At 38.0% G+C, this 11,508-nt stretch overlaps 1 protein-coding gene across 1 annotated transcript in view; it reads left to right on the top strand.

Annotated features, from left to right (window-relative positions):
• The first annotated feature begins 9,439 nt into the window (after positions 1 to 9,439).
• The window catches only part of IGSF10 (immunoglobulin superfamily member 10), a 100,896-nt gene continuing 98,827 nt past the window's right edge, over positions 9,440 to 11,508 (top strand). Inside the window, exon 1 of the mRNA XM_063662344.1 lies at positions 9,440 to 9,603. Coding sequence (XP_063518414.1) covers positions 9,572 to 9,603 — 32 coding nt within the window. The 5' untranslated portion in view covers positions 9,440 to 9,571. The remainder of the gene's footprint in view (positions 9,604 to 11,508) is intronic.

Here is an 11,508-nt window from a genome sequence, read left to right as displayed (position 1 = left end):
TTAAAAAAAGGAAAAACTATCACTGCCAAAACAATTTGATAAAATTTCTAAGAACTGAAAGACATGAATATTTTCACATTGAAAGGGTTGACTTACAATGAGTGAAATAACCATCATAAACTTTCAGAACACTGCAAAACAAAAATGAAATCCTAAGAGCTTTCAAAAATGTTTTTAAAAGTCACATACTGTTCCAGTCATTAGTGTCATGCAACAAATTCTCCCAACACTTAGTGGGTTAAAACAACAATTTTATTATGCTCTTGGGTTTTGTGGGTCAGTAATTTAGGCAGAGCACAGTAGGAATGGCTTATTTCTTCTCCACAATGTCTGTGACTTCAGCTGGGAAGACAACTAGAGATGACGGACAGATGGCTCAAATCATCTGAAGTCTCATTCACTCATATATTTAGCATTTGATGCTGGCTGTCAGCTCGAACCTTAGCTGGGGCTGTTGACAGAGGAACCCCATGAGACCTCTCTATTTGCCCTGGGTTTCCTTAGAGCATAATGTTTAGAGTAGTCAGACTTCTTATATTGCCACTTAGGGTTCCACAAACAAGTGTCCCCATGAACAAGGCAAAAGGCATACTGCTTCTTCTAAACTAGCCTCGAAATTACCCCAACATCACTTCCACTATAATGTATTGGATATAAGCAAATTACTGGCCATGAGGATTCAAAGGGAAGGTACACACATCTCAATTGGAGAGTAGAAAGGTCACATTGTAGAAAAGCATGTGAGACAAAGATATTTCGCAACCGTTTTTGGAAATACAATCTTCCACACCACAAACATAAAACTAGAATGACTTCAGGTTGCTCAAACAGTAAAACTGGAAGTTGTATAATGAGGGATTGATGCCATTAAAATATGAAGGAAAATACACTTAAACCTAGAATTCCATTTGCAAGCTAACTGTGAATAACATGCCGGTGGATTCTTTACATTTTCAGACATGCAATATCTGGAGCATTTGTCTCCCATGCACTCTTTCTCATAAAGTTACTGAAGGATTTGTTCCAAGATGAAGTCTTAAACCAAGAAAGAAGAATATCTGGGCTGTAGAAACCAGAGTACTCCATACAACGCAGAGGCAAAGAACATCTCTGAAAGAGGAAAACCAGAGTCCAATGACAACTATGCACCAGGTGCAGTAAGCCTCCAGTCCAGGCTCTAGGAGAAGCTGTTTCACAAACATGAGATTAATAGAATACATGATGTCTATACTGAGAGAAGACCTAGACAGTTGACAACAGTTTAGTTTTGAATAGCGTGTGTGTGTGTATGTGTGTGTGTGTATTTATATATTTATATATATATTTATATAATATATGGAAAACTAAGGAGAGGAGTCAAAAGTAAGATTAATTACTAACTTCAGGAAGAACATAATTGTGCAAGAACATAATCACTGGCTACGGCATTGCTCAGCTGCGAAAAGCATTTACATACTGATGAACATATTTAACAAAATGAATATTGTTCTAATGAAAACTATTAAAAAGGATGGAGTGGATCTGGGAAGCTTGTGTGTGTGTGGGAGGGTGTGGTTGTGAAAGGGAACTAAATCCTTATTTTTCATGGTAGGAAGTTAATAGAAAATGTCTAAAACTGAAAAATCCTGAAGAAGCAATATAAACATATTATTTAGAAATATGGACAAAAGAGGCCGGGCACGATGGCTCACGCCTGTAATCCCAGCACTTTGGGAGGCCAAGGCGGGTGGATCACCTGAGGTCAGAAGTTCAAGACCAGCCTGGTCCACATGGTGAAACCCCATCTCTAAAAATATACAAAAATTAGCTGGGCGTGGTGGCGTGTGCCTGTAATCCCAGCTACTCAGGAGGCTGAGGCAGGAGAATTGCTTGAACCCACGAGGCGGAGGTTGCAATGAGCCGAGATTGCACCATTGCGCTCTAGCCTGGGCAACAAGAGCAAAAACTTCATCTCAAAAAAAAGAAATATGGAGAAAAGAATTAATTTTAAAAATGTGAAGAGGCTATACTTATAGAATGGGGAAGAAGGACACAGAGGACTTTCACTTTAATCATCAGGCTTGTACAAACAATTTATGTGCATATAATGTTGCCAAAAATAAACATATGCCAGGCATGATTGCTTACTTTGGGAAGCCAAGGAGGGATTTGAGCTCAGGAGTTCGAGACCAGGCTGGGCGACATAGTGAGGCCTCATCTCTATTAAATATTTAAAAAAAAAAAAATTAGCCAGGCATGGTAGTGGACACCTGCACTCCCAGCTACTCAGGAGGCTGAGGTGGGAGGATCGCTTGAGCCCTGAGGGTCAAGGCTATGGTGAGCCATAATTACACCACTGCACTCAAGCCAAGGCAACAGAGCAAAACCCTGTCTCAAAAAGTAAGTAAACATAAATAGTAAATAACAAGCATAGAAATTTATCAGTTGCTCTTGTTGGTGTGATGGTGGTGGTGTTTTGGTAGTGTAGATAATGCTGTATTTTGGTAGGAGAGGGTTTTCATAACAGTCTCGCTGCATACTGATATCACCCCCTGAGCCTTGCCAACAGAAATTTTTGCTTAATGGTCCAGAGTGAGACCTGGTCATAGATCTGTTTTTGATGCTCCCAGGTTGAGAACCACTGCACTAAAGCTGGGGTCAGCAATATCTTTCTGTACAGAGCTAGGTAACAATTATGCTAGGCCTTTTTTTTTTTTTTTTTTGGCCACGTATGATCTCTAATCTAATGTTTTGTTTTGATTTGATTTGTTTTGTTTTACAAGCCTTTAAAAATGTAAAAACCAGGCTAAGCTCATCTGCTGTGAGCAACATTTGGATAGGGAGCAGTAATTTGTTAACCCCTGCACTACAGATTCCTAACCAGTTACCCTTCAGCACCATTTTGCTTCTTCCTGATTCATGACAATTTCAATTAACAAATATTCACCACGTTTATTTTCTTTCCATCCAAAAATGTTATCAAATTGACAAATGATTTTTAAAGTACAAATTCAAAGACAAAGGTGAGAAAGGTGAGGAGATGACAGCAGATGAGGAATGCCAATAAATAATTGGAAAATATAAATAAAAAACAAACAGATGGAAGGCTGGTTCTTGACAAAGCAAAGTGCAGGAATGCTAAAGTGCAGACACCTGCAGAGGGATTGCAGCTGTGAATTGAGCCAATTTTCCCTACGGAAACTTAGAGAACTTCAGGCCTTGGTGGTCAAAGGTACCCCAGAAATTGGGCTAAACCATAAGACCAAAAACAAGGGAAGTGATAGAAAGCCTATTATTTAGCAGTCAGAGCAAAGGCCTTGCTTCATCCTCCAAAGCTGCAAGGCAGAGGATCATAGAATTCTTCACTGTGAAACTGAGCAGCTCAAGAGAAAAATCTCTTAGTATCTCCTACATGAGAAGAGCACCTTGCTGCCTTATTATCCTACAGTGGATTCTGCCAAACTGCACTCAGTGATTCCATTTGCTTCTCAGGGCCTCCTTCTAACTATAAGTGGGGAGCCAAGCATTGACAGGTGTTTGAGAAAAGTCTCTAATGTGAAAACGGACCCAAAATAATAGAAAATCAAGCCCAGAAAAAAAGAGAATATGCAAGGAGCATAAAAAAACTTACAAAAGTATATAAGTAATAGCCTCAAAAAGATTAAAGGATATATTACAGTTGTGAAACAATAACAAAAGGCTATTAAGAAGGATCCAAGTAAGAATTTTAAAACACTTAAATGTAGAATAACTAAAATAGAAAATTCAACAGATATGAAAGATAAAGTTGTGAAAATGCCTCAGAAACTAAGAGATAGATGGAAAATTTAAAAATTAAGAAAGTTAGAGAATCAGTATAAAAGACCCAATAGCTCAACTAATAAGAGTTCCAGGGTAGAAAACAGAGAAAAAAAGGAGAGAAGAATCATCATAGAAATAAAATAAGACGATTTCCAAAACCAAAACACAAAAATCTTCAGATTGAAGGGCGTATTGCATGCATAATACAATAAATCAAATACACCAAAGAACATCACTATGCATTTCAAACCCCAGGGCATTAAAAAAAAACAAAAAGAGAAAATCTTAAATACTTTTAGAAAGAGAAAACAGGTCATTGAACAGAGGATTTGGAAATCAAATAGCATTAGACTTTCAGCAGCAAAACTAAAACAGGGTGGGTAGGTGGGTAGGGAATGAAATATAGAGCAATGTCTTTAAAATTATCAGTGAAAATGCTCTCCAATTTAGAATTTTTAAGCCATCAAACTGTCATTCAAACATGGAAGCTGGATATATATTTTCAAACATTCCATGCATTCTTTCTTGAAAATCTTTAGAGTTTGCTGTACCAAAAGAAAGATGTGAGATAGAGAAAACAGGAAATCCTATGGAGGTGAGAGCAGAGAAAACCCCAGAAAGACTGCTGTGTTGCAGCAGCCTGGAGAGCCACCAGGAGCAATTAGAGCCAGTCAGAGGGCCCCTGCAGAATGTTCTCCAAGGCAAACCCAGTCCTGATGTGTTTGAGTACATTGGAAATATTAAAAGACATTTGACAGGCCAGGTGTGGTGGCTCATGCCTGTAATCCCAGCACTTTGGGAGGCTGAGGCAGGTGGATCACTTGAGGTCAGGAGTTCAAGACCAGCCTGGCCAACATGGGGAAACTCCTTCTCTACTAAAAATACAAAATTAGCTGGGCGTGGTGGCGTGAGCCTGTAGTCCCAGCTACTTGGGAGGCTGAGGCAGGAGAATTGCTTGAACCCGGGAGGTAGAGGTTGCAGTGAGTCAAGATTGTGCCACTGCACTCCAGCCTGGGTGACAGAGTAAAACTCCATCTCAATAAAAGAAAAGACATTTGACAGATCTGTTTGAGCACTTAGGGGTAGGGAGTTGGGGGAAATTATCAATAGCTGCATAGAAAACTAAGCAAATGAGAAAACAGCTACTTATTGTAAGGTACATGGATATGCTTTGATTAAGGAATAGGCCAAGGCAGATATCCAGGCCTGCATGACTCAGCAAGTTTGGCAGGCAGACGCACACCTCCACTTGTTATATAACCTATTTGTGTAAGTTCATACTTGGCTCTGAGTCACTGTTGTCTGTAAAAGGTATAATTGCCCTGCTGACACTGTGCACAGGGACTTGGCTCAGCTCGACTGGTCATGGCTTTTGTTCAGGCGTTGGTACCCAGAGAAAGAGAGAGAGCAAACAAAGCTGTTCATCTTGCAGGTGAACAGAGAGGACCAGGACACAGCTTGGCATGGCAGGGCATGGCACAACACTGCTCATGCTCATGTCCAGAGAGAGAAAGAGTTAAGCTGCTGACCCTGAAGGCAAGCGAGAGCCAGCTGTGCAGCTGCAGGCGTGGGGGTGGTGGAAGCCCCTGGAGCAGACACCCAAGATAAAGGTGGACAGTGTAAGAGAGCTAATGTGGGTAAGCTGCTGATGAAAAAGCTGCTGAATAAAACTACATTTCAGCTGCCTATGGCCCCCTGAGTGTTCTTTCTGCCCATCGACCCACTCCTCCCCTCAGACCGCAGCATAGGCTGGACCCAGACCTCTGAACCTAACACTTATTTACTTCAGGAAAACCCAAATGATAATCATGGACTTAGTCCATGTAAGGAGAGAATTCTTACAAATAATCATAATGTAAAATTTAGTCTTAATTAAACCAAAATTCTGATATAATTATATTGAAAAATTGACTAGGGGAATTAGTAGGAGAGATTTTACAAAAGAGCTGAATAATTTTTTGAACAAAAATATCAATAGACGATGTCTAGAATTGGTGAAGATAAAGCACATTTTTAAAGATGAGCACATTGTTTTGAAATACAGTGGCAATGTCAGAAAAAAAGCTACAATTGTATGGCCTCTAGACAGCAGGTGAGGAAAGTACAAAAATACCTTTAATAAAAACATATTATTTTAACAAGACAAAAGTGTATAAAACAAATTACAAATCATCAACAGTAACTTTAAGCATTTCCTCCTTGAAAGGATGTAATCTAACAGGATTACAGTATAGTTAGTTTTAAGAACCCAAACCAGAAACTATAAGAAGTTTTCCTTATGTAAATTCTTACTATAAACATTTCTTACTATTAACATTTCTTACTAAAAACATTTATTTTATTTTTATAGTAAGTATTCAAGTTATATTGTTAGTGGAAAAACAAGGAAAGAACTGTATCCACAGCAGAATATAAATTTTAAGAAAAATACACATGCATATATATTTATACAAAGGATATCCCTGCAAGGATGTAGCTGACGTTGAGAAGAGTCGATGCCTGTGAGGAAGAGGACTAGAATACGGAGGTCAGAAATGAGAGGAAGACTTGCTTATCCCTATATACTTCTGTGTATTGTCTTACTTTAAAATATCCTTATGAATGAATTCTACTTATGTTAAAGTAAGGGAGATTTTCATTATAGTGAGAAAACACAGTAAAAAATTACTATATGTGTCTTATATTATGTCCAATATTATATATAAAGAAAATGAGTATTTATATGCATTTATGGTTCTGACATAAGATATACAGGAAGAAAAGCATTTGCAGCCTGGATATATAAAATAACGGATTTATTTTGAAATGTTTTGAGTTTAGTGCCTGTGTGATAGCCAGAACCTGGAGTACCTGAAAGTCATTTGGGCTGGAGATAAAGCAAGTGCTGTAAAAGCCACTGAATAAATAAGATCACCTGGGAAATTTTTAAGCGTGAATGAGAGAAGGGAGTTGGGTGTGAAAGCAACAGTAATTTAAGGAACAACTCAGGAAAAGAGATTAAAATGAAGCCAAAGAATGTGTTAAGAACATTGGTCATGCTACCTGCCACAGACACAATCCTTTCTAAGGAAAGTTGCTTTTCTTAAGGGAAAGTTACAAGTGGCCATGCTTAGCTTGCTTTGACCCCCATTTTCTCCACAGTTGATTGGTCTAGCATGGGCCCCAGACATACATCTGTCTATCCACTCATCCACACATATACATGTATATGTATTTATGTATTGTACTTCTGTATGTCCTCGAGAGAAGGAGGAAAAGATGATGAATTTCAAAAGACATGAGGAGGTATTAGTAAGATGAAATAATAAAAAATAGAGATACTACAAAGAAAAAACTAGAACATATGCAGAGAGAGAGAAGCCAATTTATCAAAAAGGACAATATAAAATTAGAAATATCAGCCTCCTAAAAGAATAGTGTCAACTTTAAAATACAACCATAAGCAAATCTCTAAAACTACTTTGTTTACTCAGTAATGTGTTTAAATCTCATCTATATGACTATAAGAAAACTGAATTTATGGCCTAGCAAATTAAACAAAGAACTTTAGTGTGCTAGCTAATCTCACTGACATCAAATTCTAAAATATGATTATCTTTGACATGACTCAGCTCTGTATCATAACAGATTTTACTGTTTTGTTAGCCTCCCATATAATGTAAAGATATACTGTCTTAAAGTCACTCTACTTCAACAGACACATCTGACTTTCTGCCATAAGGTTTGTAAAATAAGTTTTAGATAATTGTGGACAGTCAAAAACATGACTGATGTAGGAGAAACTGATAGTTTATGAATCTTACTGCTAATCACATCAGATGTAATGAACTTAATTAAACTACTGATGTTTTGAGAGTATTTTAAGGTTTGTTTTTTTAACCTTAAATGGAATCATTTGTTCCATACACACTATACACACTTCAGCATGATTTCCACTATCTGGAACTGAACTCCCTCTGATGTCTCCCCTCTGCAGTTGTTCAAATAATTTCTTCCGTACCCTTCACACTTAAAATGTGGATGGTTGTTCAGAGTTCAACAGTGAAAAACTGAGGAGATCCTCAGAGAGCAACAAAATTACTAGTGGATCTCCACCGTGGCTCTGCAAGTTGCTTTTGCCATGCAAGGTATCATATTCACAGATTGCAGGGTTTAGTTCGTGTGCATTTTTGTGGGGGACTAGGCTTGTGAGAATGTAAAGCAACTGGAATTCTTGTACACTGCTGGTGGGTGTATAAACTAGTAAACACTTTGGAAAACTGCTAACATCCACAAAAGCCAAACAAATACATACCCTCTGACCCAGCAATACCACTGTAGGCATAGAGCCAACAGAAGTACATAGATATATGTGCACCAGAGATATGAACAAGAATGTTCACATCACTACTATTTATAATAGCTCTAAACTGTCAACTTCTCACAGGCTATCAAAAGTAGAATGGATAACTACACTGTGGTTTAGTTACACACTGCAGTACAACACACTAATGAGAGTAAATGATCTGCAAATATACACAATAATATGGATGCTCCTCAAAAAAATAATGTTAAGCAAAAGAAGCTGGACACCAGAGTACATACTGTGTTACTCCATTCATAAAAAGTACAATGCAGGCAAAATTAATGTATTATCTTAGAAATTCAGATAAACTTACCCTTGGGTGAGGGTGACCAGAAGAGAATAATATAGATCAGAAGAATTGGTAATGTTCTGTTTTTCGATCTAGTGTTGGCTACACATGTTCAATTTTTGAAAATTAACTGAGCTGTACACTTATGATATATACGCTTTTCTGTATTTATTTCATACTTCCATTAAAAAATTTAAATTATGCTATTTGGTTGTGATGGGTGAGATTTCTTTGTGACAATTAATTGAGGGATAGGTTTCTGATTTGTTCATTGATTTAGAAAGTCTTCTTTCACTTCCCACCACAAAATGACACCACTGACGCCCAGCTAAGGGGATAAAAAACTTATTTAGGTTACTTAGGCTGGGACTAAGGCCAGTTCTGTCAGAAGCCTCTCACTACAAATTCCCTCCCTGCACCCCTTGTTTCTTAGATGAATGGATGGATGAACAGACAGACGAATGACAGACACACACAGAGATGACAGATAGACAGATGATAGATATAGATAGATGATAGATAGATAGATAGATAGATAGATAGATAGATAGATAGATAGACAGACAGACAGATAGATGCTGTTGAAATAATGCTGGGTGAAAGGATTACAGCCTAAGAATAATCATCAAGGATCACACTTCACTATCTATCGAGAGAACAACCAGCTGGGTGTTGGAGGTGGGGGTGGTCAGATTACAGATTCACATTGACACAATGAGTTTCAAGTGACTATGACACATTTTTTCTGCATCTCCATTTCTTAACTGTAAAAATAGGGAAAATATGTACTCTGCTTGCCATCCTGAGTTTGGGAAGAAGATGAATATGTAAACATATTTTAAGCCAAGATGTGTTAAAAGACCCTTAAGTAGAATCAATGCTCCACTTCTCCGGTTTTTCTAAGCACCAGTTTCTTGTTCCACCTTTAACACGCAAACACTCAGGTGGAGTGAATTCACCTATTTGATGAATTTAAAACAAAGAAGAGGGCAGTCATAACTAGCTCCTCTCTTCCCCTTCCTTTTAAGAGTGGCGACGCGAAAGTTCACGTCTGCATCTGGTCTTCTCCCGGGTTACAGAGCAAGCCTCCACGTGGGAAGCAGAGCGTTTGTCTGGACTGCTGTGACTTGTGACTCTTCTGTAGTCATGTGTAACATATGGACTCCACTGGAAAGAAGCAAGGATTAAAGTAAGTCCCTAATTCTAGGGATCTGTATTTGCAGGTCTAGCCTTACCAAAATCTAAGCCCCTTCCAACAGCAATGAAGCTGATATTTTAATCACCATCTGCCAGAAATTTTTGTTCCTCTTCCAGTGTTTTTAAGAACACAGGCAAGAAAAAAAGCTGGCTCTTTATTGTGCCTCTTCAAATGCCCACAGAAACTGAAGTATTATTGTTATTGGGATGTGTTTTCATTTGCTGGAGTAACAGTTCTCACAATGCATGTTTTGTTCTAAAACCTTTTCTTTTTCCCTGAGCCCTTGCTGCCTGTGAAACAATTATGGTTTTAAGGATCCAAGATTTAACTCACATTCTTTATGTGGCTTGTAATTTCAACTCAACATTGTTCTGTGACTACTACATGCCAGACACTGCTCTAGACTTGGGGGTTGAAAGAGTAATTTTCTGAAACAATATTGTGTCCTGGACATTTTAAATTAAATTTCTTTATGGAAACTCTGCTCGGGGTCTGATGTCAGCAATGTTAATGGAAAAACAGCATCAAAGTCTTGGTGATTGTGTTTGTTTAAATATTGGAACTAGATACCCTTTTTCTCACTTTTATATTGCAATGAATAATCCAAAGACTTACATTTCTCATTCTACTTAGGCTGTGGTCTTATGTTTCTTCTACTATTACTTGGCTGTGAAGTGAGGTATTCAACCATTTAAACCATTATAATGTCCTTATTTAAGTGAGAGAGAATTAAAAACCAAATGAAACAAGCACAGACCCACAAAAAATCCAGGTCCTTCTCGTTATAAAAAGGGCAACAGCCTTTTTAAGCTTTTAGTTAATAGTTAAATAAATATATTAAGCAATAATGCGTGGGCAATAATGAACTTCTATGGTCTTTCTGTTTCTGGTGTTATGGTGGTCCCAGGAGTGACCCATCACAATTCTAAGAAACCTCTAAGAATATAAAATATGTTTATCAGTGAAGTCTCAGAATGAGACTTTGACTCTGCATCTGACAATTAGTAGGTCCTTCTGAAGACCCATAACTAAACATGAAGTTTGGCAACTGTTAAGAATCCCACAATTTCGATCTCTGCCAAGTCGTAGACCCAGGAAAAGTGAGGAATGAGTAATAGGAATCTGAAACTGAAGAAGCAGGAGGGCTCATGAGAGGGATCCTAGCTGCTCTGATGATTTCAAATCTTTTGGCCTAGCTAAACTACATCTTGGGGAACAGAAAGAACGTATGTCTATAATTACTGAACCACTGTGGGTAATTACTGGGAAACCATGGAAAACAGGAGAGGTTCCAGGAGACTGAAGGATGGAAAATGTTGCTCCAATTTTTAGAAGGGAAAGAAGGTAGATTTATTGAACTGCAGATCAGAGAGCTTGACAAAAATCCTAGAAGAGATTATTTTTTTTTTAAGGGTCCATGAACACTTAGAAGAGGAAGGAGTGATGACTAAATTTAGAATGGCTTTGTCAGTAACAGGCCATTACAGACTAACTTCACTGCTTGGTTTTTGACAGTGTGGCTGAACTGGTGTATGAAGAAGGCATAGCATAAACCCTATTTCAGTTAATTATTGGTCAAGTGCTTCATCATAGCATCATGTACACGATGGGGAAAAATGAACTAGGTGGTAGAACAATTAGCTTTGAATGATTGAATGATGTTGTCTCCATCTAAAGAGTGCAGACTTGCCTAGTGACAGGCTATAGTTCTGTCTTCTTGGCCTCAACCTCATCAATATTTCTCTATAATTTTGACAAAAATGAACAGCTTGTTATTCTCTTCAGACTTCAGGGGAAAGTCACAAATCTTTGAGCATCTGTCTACTTTTGAGAGACAGTAACCCAAGCTGATTCTTTACTACCTATGTTGCTATGATTCAGTGCTATACGTATTGA

This window comes from Pongo pygmaeus, chromosome 2 (genome assembly GCF_028885625.2).
Source record: "Pongo pygmaeus isolate AG05252 chromosome 2, NHGRI_mPonPyg2-v2.0_pri, whole genome shotgun sequence".
NCBI classification, from domain to species: Eukaryota; Metazoa; Chordata; class Mammalia; order Primates; family Hominidae; genus Pongo; species Pongo pygmaeus.
Note: the sequence above shows the minus strand (reverse complement) of the source record. Positions and strands in the feature narration are given on the sequence as shown.